This window comes from Malaclemys terrapin, chromosome 11 (genome assembly GCF_027887155.1).
Source record: "Malaclemys terrapin pileata isolate rMalTer1 chromosome 11, rMalTer1.hap1, whole genome shotgun sequence".
Lineage (NCBI taxonomy): Eukaryota > Metazoa > Chordata > Testudines > Emydidae > Malaclemys > Malaclemys terrapin.
In genome coordinates this window covers 29,094,592-29,115,191 of record NC_071515.1, presented here as the reverse complement: position 1 = coordinate 29,115,191, position 20,600 = coordinate 29,094,592, and the positions used below count along the sequence as shown (strand labels likewise).

Here is a 20,600-nt window from a genome sequence, read left to right as displayed (position 1 = left end):
TTGTTAGTTATCCAACACAGGGCACCTGGGCTGGAACCCAAAGGAGAGGATGTGGCTAGTTTTCCCCTACCTGTCCCCAGCACAGTGGGAGGCTACAAGCCTCAAACTTTAGAGTCAAAGACAGATAAGTCCCAAATGGGGGCCAAAGGCCTGGTATAAAAACCACTAGACTTTGGGTTTTCTGTTTGTACTTTCTCCCTGGATGGGGAATAAATTTAGAAGTGACCTGACAGCAGGGTGTGTCCTAATCGTGAGTGTGCCCCATTACAGGTGGGGTGGGAAGGATGGAAAGGAGCCTGGAGGGCAGGGAGAGCAAGACTGGTAACGGAAACAGTAAATGAGAGGGGTGAAAAGAGGTCAGGACAACTGTATAACCACAACATGAGCTTATCTCCCTCAACGAAATACCATGTATTTGTGTTTAGTTAGATGTGAGGGTTTGTAAGTGGAAAGTTTCCCTTTTCTTAGTTTAATAACTTAACTCTGGAAAAACTGCCTACATACGGTATACACTGGTATAGTAAGCCGTGTATATTAGCAGGGATGAAAAGAATGAGCTAGATAAAACTAGTCAAGAAAGGAACAAACAAACAAAACACTTGCTTTCATCCAGGGACTCTATTAGCCCTATATTTGCCAAGCAACAAATGCTATTCTCTCTCACCTGCTAGCAGATTTTTATATATATGCAAACCTAAGAAATTGGTAGTCAATTCAGTCAGTTACTGCCATCCCACGGCTTATTTCCACAGCTTGCTATAATCAGACACCACTTTTACTGTTGGTACTGCTTCTGTCACTGTCACTGTTGCTGTTCACTCAAACACCAGTAAAATTGTTTAAGGCAATGCTATCTCCAAGGACCGTTTTAAGATGCTTTATCAGTGAGTTGAAAACTAAGATCTTCCTGTGATCACACAGATAGTCTTACCTAAAAATGAAAACTCAGCCCATACAGACACACTCCACTGCCAAACAAATCCCTCAAAGACTCAGGTCTAACAATTTCCAGATCTCATACCACAAATATACAGACTTTATTTTCTATTATGTGATGTGCTCTGCTAGGATTTGAATGTATCAGTGAAATCTAAAAAGCCAAATTAAAGAGAAATGACAACAATATCTTTCTTAGAGTACTCTGTTCATGGTATTGTGTGTGTATAATATGGTCTAATTTAGTCCCATTTTGTTTCTTACGTGTGCTGCCAACGCTAGTTAGTCAGTTATAACTAGTATTTCTATTTCAGACTTTGAGAAAGTAAGTTAACTAGATAGTGTCAAAGGCAAACTGACCAGAGCTGGAAGAGATTTCTGCAGATTCTGCATGCTAATGTCCCCACTCTTTCAGGTACCAAAATTCCAGCCTCCTTAATAAGTTGCCTTCAAAGCTACTACCAAATCCTCAGAGAAAAGCGCAGGTTTATCTTTAACAGTAACAGAATCATTAAAAATAGCAGTCTGCTCTGCTGTGGCAGAAAGCTCTTATATATGATATCTCCTTCCCTCTGGTTGCACCTATCAAATGTGAATTCTATAAAGAGGATCAAACAAACACACCTTTGCAGTGAATGTTTGGCACACAGTCATGATGAGTCACTGATGCATACAATTTCCCTTTAGCCCAGTTTGCCTAGTTAGTAGTATTTTTTCCCTCCTGTTCCATGTGAAAGAGTAGCTCATTAATATGTGCATGTAATTCCAATCAGAGAATAAATGTCAACTAGTCTTAACCTTATAACTTTTAGAACATACAACTTATTGCTTAGTTTTAACAAAACAGTAAAACCATCTCTTAAATTCATTTTGGGGCTGCAATGTATCAAGAACTAGATTCTTGGAGTTGTCATTAGTGTGCCATAGGTATGGTTAGTATTTTACAGATGAAAACCAACGTTCCAGAGTTAATGGTCATTATATATGGAGTCACAGCAGTTTGTTTACCATTTTCTGCAATGGTCGCTTGAGAGAGAGGAAGAAAAAGCAACCAAAAGCTGCATTACTTCTTCAGTATATTAATGGGTTATGTGAAAGAGACGTTACACTTAAAAATTAACTACTTTCTAAATGATGTGGGCCAAATATCACCCAATAATATCTGAAAATGACTTATGTTAAATGACTGTTATACAGTAACTCCTCACTTAACGTTGTCCCGGTTAACGTTGTTTCCTTGTTACGTCACGGATCAATTAGAGAACATGGTCGTTTAAAGTTGTGCAATGCTCTCTTATAACATTGTTTGGCAGCCGCCTGCTTTCAGGAAGAGCAGCCCATTGGAGCTAGCTGGTGGGGGGGCTTGGAACCAGGGTTCCCTATGTAGCAGCCGCCCAGCAGGTATCAATTGCCGGGCAGTTCAGGTGTCCCTCTCCCCACTGCTGTGAGCTGCTCTCGGGAGCCTCCTACTTGCTGTGCGGGGGGGGTGAAAGAAGGGTGCTGATGTCAGGGTGTCCCACCTCTCCTGCACTCACAGGGGGGACAGGACAAGGCTCAGGATGGAGGGAGCTTGCTGGCAACAGCTGTTGTCTCAACTTGCTGATCTAATTAAAAAGGCAATGTACTTAGAGTGGTGTCAGCGTACTTAAAGGGGCAGTGTGTGTGTGTGTGTGTGTGTGAGTGACATAGTGTGTGTCTCTGTCTCTCTCTCACATGCACCCCCCTCCCACCTGGCACTTTGGAAAGTGGAGGGAGTGGTGCACGCCAATGGGGTAGCGTGGGTTCATCATCACATTCAGTTTCCGCAGGGAATGTTTACAACCACTGCCATGAGTCTATTATGTCTCCTCCCTCCATTCGTGCTTCCTTGTAGAGTGTGAGGCTACATTAACAACAATATGTTAACCCTTGAGGGATCAGCCGGGTGTTCGTTCATCATTTAGCAGCAAGGCATTCCCTGGGAAAATCCCACCCTCTGACTCCACCACCTCAACCAAGCTTCACAATCATCATTACTGTGTACAGTATTAAATTGTTTGTTTAAAAGTTATAGGTGGGGTGTGTGTGTGTGTGTGTGTGTAACCCAACCCCCCCATTTACATTCATTCATATGGGGAAATTGGATTTGCTTAACATCACTTAGCTTAAAGTAACATTTTTCAGGAACTTAACTACAATGTTAAGCGAGGAGTTACTGTACACACTACTTGAAACTGTCAATTTTGCTTCACTCAATGTTTTTAATCAAATATTACATTTAATGGAGACAAGCCATCTCAACTGTCTCACTTAGAAAAATATTTTACTTACGCCTCCCATTGTAATCCCATCAATAAGTGCCACGTACGGCTTCTGGCAGGTACCTAACAGAAATGTAACAATTAGGCATAAGTAATATATTTTTGTAGGAATGTACGCTTAACCCCACCCTAGAAGAAAATACCTGTGACACACAGATACAACAAATATTTCTCTTAACTGTCTGTAGTTTTTAACAAATCTCTTTATACAATAAAGAGATAAAAGGATAAAATGTTAAATTCATAATGAATAAAGTTATTTGATGTCACTACCCAACAGTACAGGTACTTGAAGTAGTTCATAAATTATATGAATAAACTTCAATATGATTTGTCAGTTAATTCTCTCGGGGGTGAATTCTAGAGACACTTCTACCATCCTTAAGAATGCATTTAAAAAGCAACCAGTAAACAAACTTACATTATTTTTAAGACGGTAAGTGTGTGAATACCTAAACATCCAGAGTAACTTAGGAGGAGCAAAACCAAGGTCCCAGGTTCCTTCGAGGACAGTTTTTTTTTTTTTTTTTTTTTTTTTTTTAAATGAAGCTATGTTTTTTAGTCAGTATTTTTAATTAAATCTAATAACGGCATGGGTTGGGATTTAGCAGTTTATAGCAAATAACAAAATGCAAGAAAATGTAGGTATAGTTCCCACATCAATTTTAACTGTCTCTTTACGTATATGTACTTATAAGAGGGTCTTTCACTACAAGATCCCCACGCTGAGTAGTGTGAAATAGTATTTATCAATTATAACAAAGGAAGTGCACTTTAACCCCATCACCCTAGATGAACATGCAATATTACTGCCTGGGCTGATAAGGTGATTTTTGTACTACATCTCCACTTTGACTGCATAAATAAGACGCATTATTTGCTGACAACTTTAGATAAGCACTAGAGGTGCTTTCAATACAAAATCTCACGTACAAACTGACATTCTGAAAATCTCACTCATGGAAATGCTATCAGATCAAATTTAGCAAAAATATACCTTTGCTTTATATATGCTTTAATAAAGCCATGATTAATAGAAACACTTGTATGTGCTTTAAAGCCAATAGAAAAGGTTTACTTAAAGGCCTCTGTGTTCTTTACTGTACAAACATTGTAGCATTCTGCAAGAGCATGAGAACAAGAAAGTAAAACTAACTTGTTTATCTTTCATAGTCAAAGGTGAGAACACAGAAGTTAGATGCAAAAACAACACAAATAAGATGCTAAATTCTCAGGGCTTGTCTACACTTAAAAGGCTACAGAGGTGCCGCTGTAGCACATCAGCGTAGATACTACCTATGCCAACAGAAGTTCTCCCATTGGCATGTAGGTAATCCACCTCCCGCAGCATGGTCTATATGCAGGATTAGGTCAGCTTAACAACACCCCTCAGAGGTGTGGACTTCTCACAACCATGAGCGCCATAGTGAGTCAACCTATTTTTTTAATGTAGGCCAGGCCTCAGTTTTAATAATCTAAGTGTGTTGTAAAATAACACACTAACTTTTCAGAAATATGAATTTTTAATCTGAAAACATCCTTTAGCTACACCTGAGTTGCCATACAACATCAAAACAATGGTCCCTCTAGTCAGTATCTTGTCTCTCTGACTGTCACTAGTACCAGATGCTGCCAAGGAAGGCATAAAGCCCAGAATATTCAATTAAACATGTCTGCAGGAAAAGCTGCTTCCTGACTCCAAACAGCTAGTGGTTGACTTGTGCTCTGAAGAATGAGGTGTTAATAACCCATGTACAGTTTATATTCTGACTGGAAATAGATTATTCACATAAAGGTCCAATCTTTTTCTGAATCCTACTAAACCCTTTGCCACAGTAATAATCAGTGGAACTCTGCTACAAAATGTTATGCAATGAGTAAAGGAGCATTGCCTTCCCATTTCATTCTTACATCAAATGGGTACTGCTGTATTTACTGTCTAATAATGTATCTTGTCACATCTTTGTGGCTTCTCTAAACTAAACAAATAATACTTCACTATTATCTAGAACACTTCAACTGCAAACCTATGAATCACTTTCCCCATCACTGAAATATAGGTACTGACAATCCAAAGATGAAATGGAGAAGCTGTTTAAAATGGAAAATGAATACGATACTTACCCCCACCCTAAAACTATAAGGGGATTCCCCACTTCCAAATTAGAGATGGGTTACCAAAACTGGCATTTAGTCAGAGAAATTAATATCTTCCAATTTCATCTTTACCTCTGTTACCAGTTCTATAAAATTAAGTGTTGAATTTATGCTTTAGAGCCACCATTGTGAAAAATCAAACCACAAATATGCTAGAAGTAGTTTAGATTTGGAAATTGCTTTGTACACACATACCAACAGCATTGTTCAGGATGTATTCTTCTCTGAAGAAATCTTGTGCTAGCCTATCTCCAACTTTTCCTGCATCTGTGATAGCTAGTAAAATAAGACAAAATTAAAACTAAAAATTATTGCATTAAAAGTTTGGTAAAATTTAACCAGTACAACAAAAGACCTTGTAATAGTAAATATTCACAATAAGCAAGGTATTGTGTACTCTGCAAGATGGACTTAAATTCTGTAGGAGGGGCCCCTGTTTTCTGCAGCATTCCAGTGCAACAAACAGAAGTGTGGCAATTACCAGTAGACTTAAAAATTGATTTTAATTACTTAAATACAATCAGTATCATCTTCCTTGAGTTATTTTCATTATGATGCACATTTTTCCCCACTAATTTCTTGTGGGAACAGATCCGATAATCTACATCCAGCTCTTATAAAAGTTATGCCTCCAGCATTCATTAGCCTTTTCTACTGGCTGACAGCTTCATAGTTTTCATTCACTGGAATAATGATCAAGGGGAGGTTATGATCAGAGAGGGAAAGCCAATTTCCTAGATCGCTAAAAACATTCCTACTAAAGATTTTGAATACTGGAAAATGAGGACCCAGTGCTGAGGACACTAGTTTACAATGAGCAGACAGGCTGTTGCATTTTCAGCCTCTGGAGCATTTTCAGGGTACATGGTTTGCTCCTAAATGAGTTAAAGCAGGGGTGGGCAAACTATGGCCCGTGGGCCGGAGTTGTTTTAAGCTGACCCGCGAGCCGCACCAGGCGGCTCCGCTCCGCTCCGGCCGGGGCCCTGGGTCAGGGGCCGCACCAGGTGGCTCCCAGAAGCTGTAGCATGGCTCCGCTCCGGCTCCTACGCACTCCAATGGGAGCTGCAGGGGCAGTGCCTGCGCCTGCAGATGGGGCAGTGTGCAGAGCCGCCTGGCCATGTCTCTGCATAGGAGCCGGAGAAGAAACATGCCGCTGCTTCCGGAAGCCGCTTAAGGTAAGCACCGCTCGGAGCCTGTGCCCCCCTGGGCCTTTCTCCACACCCTAACCCCCTTCCCAAGCTCTGATCCCCCTCCCACTATCCAAACCGCTCGATCCCAGCCCAGAGCACCTTCCTGCATCCCAAACCTCTCATCCCCAGAGACCACACCTGCAGCTGGAACCTGCACCCCTGCCCCAGCCCTGATTTTCTCCCTCCCACTCTCCAACCCCTCGGTCCCAGCCCAAAGCACCCTCCCACACCCCAAACGCCTCATTCCCAGCCCCATCCCAGAGCTCGCACCCCCTCCTGCATCCCAACCCCAATTTTGTGAGCATTCATGGCCTGCCATATAATTTCTATTCCCCGATGTGGCCCTCAGGCCATGAAGTTTGCCAACTCCTGAGCTAAAGTAATCCAGTCGGGAGCTCACAAATGCATGGATCGCTGTGGTCAGATTTGTCTAATAGGGTACAATCTTTATAGCAAGTCAAATATAAGCAGTGTTTGGGGTTTTGTTTTGTTTTTTTCCTGCCATGATTATTTGGGTCTTCAGTATCAGTGGGTTGTCTAACAGGACCACCAGACTGCAAGGACAGATGCCCTCAGTAGCAAGGGATATTTCTGAGGAAGCAAGTTCTTCAAAGTGCTTCCCTCTTCCTACCACATTCACTTCAGTCATGCCTAGTTTTAAGTTTTAGCCAGCTACTCATAAAGTTATTTTTCAACCATTGTAACAAAATTTTGCTGTCCCAAGGCAAATACAGTTTTGCTTTCTCTGTATTATCTACATAAACTGAAAAGCAGCTCATGTAATGTAAGATGCATTAAAATCTTGTATCAGAGGGGTAGCCGTGTTAGTCTGAATCTGTAAAAAGCAACAGAGGGTCCTGTGGCACCTTTGAGACTAACAGAAGTACTGGGAGCATAAGCTTTCTTACCCAAGAAAGCTTATGCTCCCAAGAAAGCTTATGCTCCCAGTACTTCTGTTAGTCTCAAAGGTGCCACAGGACCCTCTGTTGCTTATTAAAATCTTGATGTTTCTTGCACAACAGTATCTATTTACCTCAATCTCACTAATTCACGTATACCCTACACTTAGAATGAGGGATATGAATATTGAAGTAATTAATCACTGAAAGTTGTATGTCACAACTGTAAAATAGTGATCAGTGTGAATTCAGCACATTCTCGAGTCCTTACCTCTGATATCACCACCTGCACAGAAAGCCTTTCCTCCAGTTCCCTTTATAATTATTAGAAAGGTTTCAGGGTCTTTCTCCCACGTCTAAGAGGAAGGACAAAAGAAATATTATTCCCCAATATATAAAAATTCATTTAAAAAAACAACTTTTCCCAAATGCTGTCTTTGGTCATTCTTCTTACTCCTTCCAGAAAATGAGCCATCCTACTTAACTAAGCCCTAAAAACGTACAAAAGGCAGGACTTGGAAAATCCACTAACACAGCTGAGCAGTAATCTCTCCTGGGTAGGTGCCATCAACATCTGCTGAATCTATTATTTCACTCTTGAAAAAACAAGTTTGTATCCCCTGAAGAAACATTCAATTCATGCTTGGAAGGTTAACTGATGTAGAGAGGTCTTCCTGAATCTGCAAACAGACAGCTCCAGTGTCAATACCGTCAGAAGAGAAACAGGAGAAGCAGCTGGGAAGCACTTGCTGCTATTAGAAGTATCTGCCATGTGAGGACTATTGTCACCTTTCCTGGTAGGAGTTGCCACACCCTAGAGCAGTCTGCTTGTGAGGAGCTCCTACCAGTGCTACCCCATTTCCACAGCAGAAGACTCTATGATTGAGATGGTATTAGCTGGGGCTCAAAGTTCAGCCAGTAGGGGACCAGGGTGTTAAAGGACCAAACAGACTGGGCAGGAAGTACATGACTTATAGCACTGATGGATTTCAGCCAAATGAATTGACTAAGGCCTGGTCTACACACACAGTTTTATACCAGTATATCTACATTAGTGGAGCATGTTTTTGTTTTTAACTGAAATAATTAGTCGTATAGCCTCCCCAGTGTTGATGCAGTTATAAAAAGTGCATTATATCCATCTATCTTAATCCTTTTCCTGTATGGTAATAAGCCATACCAATATAAACATTTATACCAATATAACTGCATCCACACTAAAGAAGGGGGTTGTATCACTTTAACTATAAGTGGCATGATTTCTACATTTAGACAGTCAAAAATTGGACTAGTTTAAGTACTTTCCACCCTGCACCCCAAGCCCTGCTTACATAATCTTTGGAGAAAGGAATCCATATCACCACATATGCAACACCATTCAGCATTTCACTAAAATGTAGAAAGTTATCTGGGGAACCAAACTACCATGCAAATGTGGATTCTTTGATCTAATCCATAGGTCAGGATGGTATTTAAGGACGTGCCTTACTTTAAAACTGTGAGTAGTCTCACTGAATTAAATGGAACTACTCAAATGTTTAGTTAGGTGCAAGTTTAAGTACCTTGTTGAAGCAGGCTCTTAATGATTTGGTCAGTGACTCCATACAAGAAGTTACAGATTGATTAGAAAGAACAAAAAAGTGGCAGCTTTATATTTAAAACTGCTAGTAGATGTATGAATTTAAGCTGAGTTAAAATAAAGCCACTAACCTTTAACTGTGGATAAATCTGTCGAATCATGGAAAGATTTAATGCATTTAGAGCCTTTGGTCTATTCATAGTTATTACTCCAGCACATCCTCTCTTTTCCAATAACACTTCAGCTGCAGAATCTGTGGTTTTGGACATATTCTGTACATGCAAAAATAGGGAGACCAAGTAAAACAATATCTTTCATGTTGAATAACCATACAGTATAGAGTATAATTCCATAAACATTCTCAAAACTCACTTGAACTGTGGTTAAAGTCATTGTGATTATTTTGACAGAATTCTAGACTGACGTTTTCCTACGCATCTCTCAAATTATTTAAAGATTGATTTATTTCAGCTACTCTTTAATATGGCTTTAGGAGCAACACTAAGTATATTATACTAACTTCAAGCTTGTTAATTTGCAGGAATATTTGGAAATAAAACAGCTTTTGTGTTGTACATTCTGAAATACACTATGTTCCTCAATGTTTTTATTTAGGACACATGGTTGTGATATTGTTTCATTGAGACTACCACATTGAAAACACTTGCATCAGTTATTATGTTAGATGTACAAGACAATCCTCTATTCTCCTACTCGCCATCTAAGACAGTACACATCGGATCATGACAAATGGCCTTGTCTGTGATCGTTTGGCAATATTATACAAAAAAGTTATGAAAATAATTTTCATAAGCAATCTCAATTTAAAACTCAAAACTAAAAATGTAGAGTAAGCAAACTAAAATATACAGAAGAAAATTTAGCACACTGGAAAACATTCAGTTTGAAACTACACCTCTACCCCAATATAAAGCTGTCCTCGGGAGCCAAAAATCTTACCATGTTATAGGTGAAACCGTGTTATATTGAACTTGCTTTGATCCGCTGGAGTGCACAGCCCCACCCTCCCCGGAGCACTGCTTTACCGTGTTATATCCGAATTTGTGTTATATCAGGTCGTATTATATCTGAGTAGAGGTGTACTGAGACAAACAGAACAATCACTCAAAATATGTGGGGTGCCAAAAACTAATAAATCTATATTTAATAAGCATCAATTCATATTGCAAGAGGAATTTGTAGTAAATGCCAGCTGAAGTGGAACTGGCAACATTGGACCTAAACACTAAAAAGCTGAATTTACAGTGTAATACTGCCATGATTGGATAAACTAAAGTGGTGTATACACTTATTTTCTATCACACAAGGGGAGAAGCTGCAAATCTGTTTCTAACGCTACCAGATAGAACCCTATACTTACCAAGTGCTGTAGTATTATTTGTATTCTGCTGAATGGCTTCAATCTGAAACAAGAAAGCCAAGTTCAATGGTAGCTAAAGATTTCAAAAATTAAATGCTCTGAATAAGTTGCACTAAGCTTTGATAGAAGTTTCTAGCTGTACATGTCAAGTCAGTGGCAGGTTTTCTTAACATATACAACTTTACACAATTCAGCTTCTAAATCAGGGATCAGCAACCTTTGGCACGCAGCCCATCAGGGAAATCCGCTGGCGGGCCGGGACGGTTTGTTTACCTGCAGCGTCCACAGGTTCAGACGATCACAGCTCCCACTGGCTGTGGTCCCCTGTTCCAGGCCAATGGGGGCTGTGGGAAGCGTGGGCCGAGGGATGTGCTGGCTGCCACTTCCTGCAGCCCCCACTGGCCTGGAACGAGCCGAACCTGCGGATGCTGCAGGTAAACAAACCATCCTGACCCGCCAGCGGATTTCTCTGAAAGGCCACGTGCCAAAGGATGCCGATCCCTGTTCTAACTTATGGTTAGTATGAATAGTGTAAAAGCAATCACCCTTTAAAATCATAAACAGACTTGTTAATCACTAAAATGGGTTTATAACATGTTTTCTTAAGCATGCTAAAACATGTGTTTCTAGCATTAATAAATAGTAGTTGTTTTTAAAGGAACGGGGAAAAAAGAATAAACAAATAACATGTGTCAACACCTACAAATCCCTGCCACTTCTGAAGTGCCTAGAAGTTTCAAAGGAAGTTTACACACATTCAGAAGGAAGTCCTGGCTATAAACAGCAGCTTGGCTCAATGTCCAATATTTAGTAGGCATATTCAAAAAATATCAGTGCATGGTTAAGTGCTTAAGGCACATTTTCTAGCCCTTGCATTACTGCCATTTTTTTTTAGTTGCCCCTATCATAACCTCTGGAGACAATTATATAAATTAGTTACTTGGGGACAATCTGCTCTAGTTTCTCTGGTGTGCATTGAGAATAACAACTAAAATCTAATGAGTTATGCACAATTTACATCAATGTATCTGAGAGCAGATTTTGGCATATAGTTGTACTTTGTTGGATCTATAAACTGTTTTTGTTTTGAGAATATTGCATAGTTGCTTCCTCTTTTCTATCCTGCCCCATTCTTGAGAACAGACTGAATGACACTTGCCAGAGTTCTAAGATTCCAGATTTTTTTCAGTTTACCAAGAGACTATGGCAGTTGGACTATAAAAGATGTCTTGTATAACTTGTACATGAATTGCCAGTGTGCAATCAACCATCTTATCGGTGTCCTAGTTTATACCACTTTCCTCATTTTATTCCCAATATTATCTTATTGTTGGCGTTTCCATCCTGAAGTTCGTTAACAGAATATATTTAAAAGCATATGCCAACTACTTTTAGGCCTGAAATACATTTTGCAACAAGTGGGAGTTTACAAAACCTAATATGAATGAGGTCCAGGAGGTGCTGCATGGCCAGGAGGAACAGATCCCTTGAGCTCTAGATCCATCCGCTAATATCTATATCCATCTGCAGTACAGAGCCCCTGACCAAAACCAGCCTCAGTAAAAGGTACCCCCAAATCTCTGGACAATCAGCAGGCATATATTTGTCTACTGTGGGCTCTACAAGTAGTTAAAAGACAAAGAGAACAGAGACCCTAGCCCCTTGGACAAGATAGCTAATGAGGGCACTGTGTCTGTGTTGGCCCTGCTGGAGAAAGTTGCTGCAAACACATTTGTATTGTGGCCTTGATATCCTCTGACTTCTCTCAGTTAACTCTCTCTGCAAGTGCTGACAGGATAGGTGAATGAAGGAGAAGCAAGAATATCAACTCTGGAAGATCAAGTACAAGGGGTCTCTACCCAGGTGCAGAAAAGCCGAACAGACTTACCTTCTCTTAAATCTAAAGTGGAAGACCAATGGAAGGTCTCACGACAATACTTTGAGAATTATAGGAGTACCTGAAGTAGCAGACAGTGCAACCCCTTAGAATTTGTTCCCAGGCTCCATTCAGAAGTGCTCAACCTAATGGATTATTTTAAATTTGACTTAGAGCACACAGTTCCCTAGTTCTTAAAGCCAGCCTCAAATGCCAAATCTCATGCACTGATCATCAAACTTCTAGTACTTACTATAAAAGAGGGACAAATGCAGCTAGCTCAAAAGGGAGAGCGACAGTTTGAGGGATACCAAGAAAACGATTTTGCAAAAGATGTGGCTGAAGAGACTAGACTTTAGAAGAGCTAAGGAACTTGCCAAGCAATGAAGTCTCAAATATCTTATGAAGTTTCCCACTCAGTTCTATGTCAAGACTGATTGAAAAAGTGCCTCTGTTCCCAAAGCCGTAAGAAGTAGAAAGGTCATTGCAGGCTATTTAAAACAGTGTCTCTCAACCTTTCCAGACTACTGTTCCCCTTTCAGGAGTCTGTCTCGGGTACCCCAAGTTTCACCTCACTTAAACTACTTGCTTACAAAATCAGACATAAAAATACAAAAGTGTCACTGCACACTATTACTGAAAAATTGCTTTATCATTTTTACCATATAATTTAAAAAAATCAATTGGAATATAAAGATTGTACTTGCATTCAGTGTATAATATATAGAGCAATATAGACAGGTCATTGTCTGTATGAAATTTTAGTTTTTACTGACTTCACTGGTGCTTTCTATGTAGCCTGTTGTAAACCTAGGCAAATATCTAGATGTGTTGATATACCCCCTGGATATATCAGAGTGGTATACTCTGCATACCACTTGAGGTACACATACCCCTGGTTGAGAACCATTGATGTTAAAAACTGAGCACCCATTCTGTTCTACATCAGGTTTACTTTTCAATTGTGATGTTGGCTCTACTTGCGCAATACACTTATCCAGTTCTGTGACTAACTAACTGCTTGGGTTCCCTTCTACTCCAAGTTCATACTTTATTAACTTTTGGGACATGTACATGAATTCTGATCCAATGGCTGAATCTGAAGCTCCTGCAAGGGTGTTAAAGGTGCATCTCATCCCAAATTGACCTCATGGGAGTAAACTGACAGTGGAAAGGACTTATTTAAACTGTGTGTTAGCAATAGTAAGTGTCTTTGCTCCTGTATTTATGTTGGAATTAAAAATGGGGGGGGATAGCTCAGTGGTTTGAGCATTGGCCTGCTAAACCCAGGGTTGTGAGTTCAATCCTTGAGGGGACCATTTGGAGATTTAGTTGGGGATTGGCCCTGCTTTGAGCAGGGAGTTGGACTAGATGACATCCTGAGGTCCCTTCCAACCCTATGATTCTATTCTATGACATCTTTACCAGACAAATCAATATGTACTATTTGTTTGTGATTATACAAAGTCTGTGTGTAAGCTCAGCAGTGAAGTACATCAAAGAGATGACCAGGGGTGGGTGCAGATCCCTGTTGCTCGGCAGGAACTTGAGGGCTCCCATTCCACCTTTTAAAATAGTTGCCAGTGGGAGACAATGTTGCATTGCCACACCCTACTGCTGGGGGGTCCTCAAAGCCTGGCAGCTTGACATCATCTGTGAGAGAAGGCTCTCCTCCCTGCAAGACATCATGCAAAGGCACACAGGACCTGAGGGATACAGCTGTACACCTTCTAGGCCAAAGCAACAGGGAAGATGACCGACCAGTGATTTCTGCCCTCCCTATCCCCACCTACTTCCTTCCTGTCACTTTCCCCATCTCCCCTGCCTCCAGCCCCTGCTCCCTTCCTCTTCCACTGCTCCATCTTTCCTCCCAAAACCCCTTTCCCCAACTCAACACTTTCTGCAAAATCAGCCCCTGAGTACATGAACATATAAAGAAGAATCATTCGCTGAATCTGATTGTTAGCTATGCTTGTTGGTACAGACACTTGCAATAGGTGAGAGCAGTTAGACTTCACCCCTGTCATTTAAGCTCATTTAATATGAGGAAGAGAAACTGAATGTTTGGTTGTAAACCAAAGAAACAGGGACATGCAGCATGGGGAAAATAATCCCTACAGCGTACAGTGTCTCACTTCGAACACCACACTATATTACCAATACTCTGGTGTTTGCTTTGGCAAACTGAAAAGATTACAGTTAAGAGATTAATACACAGGAATATCCTTGACATCCAAGGTTAAGAAATATCCTGTTGGCAGAGTATGTACTCCCTATCGCCGTATGATGTGGTTACTACCTTGCATTATGGGAAATAGAGTGCCTGTTAAATATAATTTAAACAGCAAAGCTCTGGACCTGAATGGCATCTCCCTGGCTTACCCTCTCCAGAACTGACTAGTTGGGTTAGTTTAGTTTATAGTGTTAAGTGTTTCACCATGGCTGCTTTTTCATTGTGCTTTACTTTTTAAGTGGTGAATGGAGAGATACCACGTGGGACGGTGATGCCCTATACCGGATGTTCTCAAACTGGGGGTTGGAGATGGCTCAGGGAGTCACAAGCTGTCAGCCTCCACCCCACTTCGCATCCAGCATTTATACTAGTGTTAAATATATTTAAAAAATGTTTTTAACTTATAAGGGGGGGAGAGGGAGTGTACTCAGAGGCTTGCTATGTGAAAGGGGTCACCAGTACAAAAGTTTGAGAACCACTGTCCTATACTAATATCTAAGACAGCCGGTCACAGTTGATAATAAGCCAAGTTATGTGTGTTATTGGTTTATGTTTTTGCTTTGACCTGTCTGTGTTCTTCCTTCTTCCGAGCCTCTAAGATCCCCTTACTACCACTACTCTTCCCACCTCCCTCAACCAGAAACACGTAGGAAAATTACACCCTACATGACTGACTTGCATCAAGCATCTAGAGGTGGCTGCAACTAATGCTGATGCATCTACCCTATTCCCTGAAGCATCTGGCAAAATAATCCAAAAAATCTGTGGAATAAGTGTCTGAGGCATTTAATCTGTAGACTCCTCATGGAATTCTGTGTAGGGAATAGGTTGGAGTGCAATAGAGCACATGACACAAGCACTGTCACCCTTAATTGTAAGGCCATACATGACAAAAATAATTAACACCGCCAAATGGTCCTGCAGTTCAGTTTTATTTCCTAGAATGTAAAGGGATTCAACACTCCAATTAAAAGAAAGTGTACTCACTATTAAAGAAAGCAAAGGGTAGATATGTAGTTTTTGCTGCAAGAGAGAGACTTGACACTCAAATTAGAACAGAGTGTGGTCAAACTACAGCCTGTGGGACCGTCCTGCCCAGCCCCTGAGCTCCCAGCCGGGGAGGCTAGCCCCCGGCCCCATTCCCTGCTGTCCCCCCTTCCCCAGAGCTACACCACTGCACAGACAGCGCTCTGGCCAGCCGCTCCTGTCAGGCAGCATGGCTGGCTCCAGCTGGCAGGGCTGCGAGCTCCTGCTGCTCTGAGAAGCATGGTAAGGGGGCGGGGAGCAGGGGGGTTGGATAAGGAGCAGGGGGTCCCAGGGTGTGAACAGGAGGCATTGGATAGGGGGTGAGGTCCCAGGGGGTCGGTCAGGGCAGACAGGGGATAGGGAGCAGGGGGGGTTGGATGTGGGTCGGGGTGCAAGGGGGCAGTTAAGGGCGGGGGTCCCAGGAGGGGGCAGTCAGGGGACAAGGAGCAGGGGGGTTGGATGGGTTGGTGGTTGTGAGGGGGGCAGTCAGGGGGCGGGAAGTGGGAGGGGGTGGCTAGAGGGCTGGGACCAGGCTGTTTGGGGAGGCACAGCCTTCCCTACCCAGCCCTCCATACAGTTTCGCAACCCCAACGTGGCCCTCGGGCCACAAAGTTTGCCCACCCCTGAAAAACAATGCCTTGCTGTTTCTCATCCAAATCCAGAGGGGAATCCATACTCTTCCAGAAAGCAATGGCAGTAATAGTCTGAGTCACTTTTACTAGATCAGGGCAGATTTTTAATCCTTAAAACACCATAAATAGATCTGAACTAATCATTGCTTATATGCAATCGGCTATAGGTCTTTTCTGTATAATTTAGTAAAACTCTGTATCTCTACTGCATTTCCTGGGGATTTTAATCAAATGCTTGATCCTCTTGTGGACAAATCTCACTCTCAGGGACATTAACCAACCAAAACTAGAATGACCCTAGAATTGCACATTGAAGACATGAGACTGATATCTGGTGGTTATATATTCAATGGGTAGGAACTATACATATTTTCCCTGCCACAGGGGTCCTATTCCCATATAGATTTCTTTTTGATCTCCAGGGACTTGGTTAATTCTCTAACTCCTCCATTAATTGCTTTCTCTGATCATGCCCCTTTAATTCTTCAGATGACAGCCCCAGGTGAGAAACAACCCTGTAGATGGAGATTTTTCACTTTTATCAGATTCCCCACTTCAAAAACTGTATTTTATTGTCTATTTTAAGAGTATTAATTTCTGCCATGAATAATTGGCAAGTGGTCCCAAAATGCAGGTTGAGTTTTAAAAGTTAAATGCTGCAGGTTGCTGCCCCCAACCCAGGATAATTTTAATCATAGATATGTAGGATTAGAAGTGACCTTAGGAGGTCATCTAGTCCATCTGTCAATACCGAGGAAGGATTAAGTATACCTAGACCATCCCTGACAGGGGTTTTACTACTTTGGACAAGGATTCCTCATCCTCTCAAAGTAGCCTGTTCCAGTGCTTAACTATACTTATAGTAAGTTTTTCCTAATATCCAACCTAAATCTCCCTTGTTGCAAACTAAGCCAATTACTACTTGTCCTATGTTCAGTGGACATGGAGAACAATTGATCAATGTCCTCTTTGTAGCAACCTTTTCCCCTTCAGTTTTTTTTTTTTTTTACAGTTCTCTAGGTTAAACAATTCTTTCAACCTTTCCTCATAGCGCATGTTTTCAAAAACATCTGTTTGATGATCTCCACTGGACTCTACAACTTATCCACATCTTTCTTAAAGTGTGGTGCCCCAAAATGGACAGAATGCTCCACCTTGAAGCCTGACCAGTGCCAAGTAGAGCAGAACAATACAATTACCTCCCATGTGTTGCATGCGATAACCTGTTAATACTTCCCAGAATGACATTTACCTATTTAGGTACAGCATCACATTGCTGACTCTCCTTCAATTTATGATCCATTATAACCTCCAAGTCCTCTTTTGCAGTACCATTTTGTATCTGTGTATTTGATTTTTTTCCACCTTCTTAAGCAAAATACTCTGCACTTGCCTCTACTGAATTTGATCTTGTTAATCACAGACCAATTCTTCAATTTATCAAGATTTTAAATTCTACAAGGTGCTTACAACCGCTCTCAAGATGGAAATATCTACACATATTAAAAGTACTAGCTCTACTCTGTAATGCAAATCACTAAGTGAAAATACTGAATAGTAGTAGACCCAGGGAATCCACGTGATATGTCCATCCAGTTTGACAGCGAATTATTCATTATTATGAGTACAGTGTTGCAACTAGTTATGTACCCACACATAGTAATTTAATCTAGACCATATTTCCCTAGTTTGCTTACAAGAATGTCACGTAGAACAGTGTCAAAAACCTTAAAGTCAAGAGATCACATCTACTGCTTCTCATATCCATTAGGCCAGTTCCCTATGAAAGAAGCAAGTTAAATTGTTTCAACATGATTGTTCTTGACAAATCTGTTGGCTATTACTTATTACCCTCCATGTGCTTACAAACTGAGTCCTTAATAATTTTTTTCTATTATCTTTCCATGTATTGAAGTTACATGGCCTATAACTCCCTGGGTCCTCTGTTAGCACCTCTCTTTAAAAATGGTTATGTTTGACATTCTCCAGAAATACTGCAAGAACTCAAACGTGTGGCCTACAATGCATAATTTTAACTAACTAAAATTTGAACAGCATCAAAAGAAAAGTTATCCTCTAAGAACTCCTCATTATTAAGGAGTGGGGAGATCTTTTGTGGCTGATACTTTTAAACAGCACTTCCCTAAAACAAGCGAGACTGCAATGGGCCGACTGTAAGATGATGTACCCAGGCACCGACACAAACTGGGAACACTTTTCCATGTCAGACTGTGCTGAGGGGCTTCACCGCTGAAGGAGCCTGACCCACAAAAGTGTCCTCTCCTTGCCATAGAGAGAGAAGGGGCCGCACCGGGGGCAGTGCCTCGGACTGGGCGGGGCGGGGGGCTCTCCGGCGAGCTATACGGCACCTCCCGCTCTGGTCCCGGAGGGGGACGGGGGGAGATCGGTGATAACGGGACGAGAGGAGCGCTCCGCACCCGCTTATCTAGGGACAACTTGTGACCGGCACATGACCGGGGACGGGCCCCTAACGGTAGGGCCAGAGGTGCTGACCGCTCCCGCGCCCCTCCCTGCCAGTTTCCCGCTCGCTTTACCTGGGGAGCTGCCTCACCACCAGACCCACTGGCGGCCCCATCCCCAGCGGTCAATGAGAAACCGCGACCACCCCGCGCAGGCCACACGCCGGCCAGTACGGCGCAAACAATGTGCGTCACCGAGCCGCGCCACCTCGGCGCAGACAGGAAACAAGCAATAACCACACTCAGCGGAAGCCATAGAAAACGGAAGTGACGTGCTCTCAGAGCCCAGTGCGCTTCTCTATGGTATGCGCGGTTGCTGGCTAGTCGTATGAGCTTCACCTGTAGCCTGGACACGAACCGGCGTGGCCCCGCCTGGCCTGCGGCCCCCAGAGAGTCGGACCGGGAGTCGCGGAGCGCTGCTGCTCGCGCTCTGCGCTGGGTAGCCACATGCTCCCGCAGCCGGCCCTGCTCCCCCCCAACACCCCGACCCAGCCACTCCGAGCCCTGCTCCCCCCGACCCAGCCCTGCTCCCCACAACACCCCGACCCAGCCACTCCGAGCCCTGCTCCCCCCGACCCAGCCACTCCGAGCCCTGCTCCCCCCCAACACCCCGACCCAGCCACTCCGAGCCCTGCTCCCCCCGACCCAGCCCTGCTCCCCCCAACACCCCGACCCAGCCACTCCGAGCCCTGCTCCCCCCGACCCAGCCCTGCTCCCCCCAACACCCCGACCCAGCCACTCCGAGCCCTGCTCCCCCCGACCCAGCCCTGCTCCCCCCAACACCCCGACCCAGCCACTCCGAGCCCTGCTCCCCCCGACCCAGCCCTGCTCCCCATAACACCCCGACCCAGCCCTGCTCCCCCCGACCCAACCCTGCTCCCCCCCAACACCCCGACCCAGCCACTCCGAGCCCTGCTCCCCCCGACCCAGCCCTGCTCCCCACAACACCCCGACCCAGCCACTCCGAGCCCTGCTCCCCCCGACCCAGCCCTGCTCCCCCCAACACTCCGACCCAGCCCTGCTCCCCCCAACACCCCGACCCAGCCACTCCGAGCCCTGCTCCCCCCGACCCAGCCCTGCTCCCCCCCAACACCCCGACCCAGCCACTCCGAGCCCTGCTCCCCCCGACCCAGCCCTGCTCCCCACAACACCCCGACCCAGCCACACTGAGCCCTGCTCCCCCCGACCCAACCCTGCTCCCCCCCAACACCCCAACCCAGCCACTCCGAGCCCTGCTCCCCCCGACCCAGCCCTGCTCCCCACAACACCCCGACCCAGCCACTCCGAGCCCTGCTCCCCCCGACCCAGCCCTGCTCCCCCCAACACTCCGACCCAGCCCTGCTCCCCCCAACACCCCGACCCAGCCACTCCGAGCCCTGCTCCCCCCGACCCAGCCCTGCTCCCCCCCAACACCCCGACCCAGCCACTCCGAGCCCTGCTCCCCCCGACCCAGCCCTGCTCCCCACAACACCCCGACCCAGCCACTCCGAGCCCTGCTCCCCCCGACCCAGCCGTGCTCCCCCCAACACTCCGACCCAGCCCTGCTCCCCCCAACACCCCGACCCAGCCACTCCGAGCCCTGCTCCCCCCGACCCAGCCCTGCTCCCCCCAACACCCCGACCCAGCCACTCCGAGCCCTGCTCCCCCCGACCCAGCCCTGCTCCCCCCAACACCCCGACCCAGCCACTCCGAGCCCTGCTCCCCCCGACCCAGCCCTGCTCCCCCCAACACCCCGACCCAGCCACTCCGAGCCCTGCTCCCCCCGACCCAGCCCTGCTCCCCCCAACACCCCGACCCAGCCACTCCGAGCCCTGCTCCCCCCTACCCAGCCCTGCTCCCTCCAACACCCCGACCCAGCCACTCCGAGCCCTGCTCCCCCCGACCCAGCCCTGCTCCCCACAACACCCCGAC

At 44.3% G+C, this 20,600-nt stretch overlaps 1 protein-coding gene across 3 annotated transcripts in view; it reads right to left on the bottom strand.

Moving 5' to 3' along the window:
- The window catches only part of HIBCH (3-hydroxyisobutyryl-CoA hydrolase), a 98,438-nt gene extending 79,551 nt beyond the window's left edge, over positions 1 to 18,887 (bottom strand). For 2 of the 3 annotated variants that reach the window (XR_008446700.1, XM_054044568.1), the window contains exons 1-7: positions 18,765 to 18,841; positions 17,907 to 17,989; positions 10,443 to 10,485; positions 9,193 to 9,333; positions 7,754 to 7,838; positions 5,589 to 5,669; positions 3,247 to 3,299 (exon numbers count right to left, since the gene is read on the bottom strand). Coding sequence is in view for 2 of the 3 variants with exons in the window: in XM_054044568.1 (XP_053900543.1) it covers positions 3,247 to 3,299; positions 5,589 to 5,669; positions 7,754 to 7,838; positions 9,193 to 9,333; positions 10,443 to 10,485; positions 17,907 to 17,977 (474 nt within the window). In the remaining variant the exon portion in view is untranslated. Of the gene's footprint in view, positions 1 to 3,246; positions 3,300 to 5,588; positions 5,670 to 7,753; positions 7,839 to 9,192; positions 9,334 to 10,442; positions 10,486 to 17,906; positions 17,990 to 18,764 lie in introns of all 3 variants that reach the window. The other variant, XM_054044569.1, reaches the window with a different exon arrangement.
- Between the last annotated feature and the right edge of the window lie 1,713 nt (positions 18,888 to 20,600).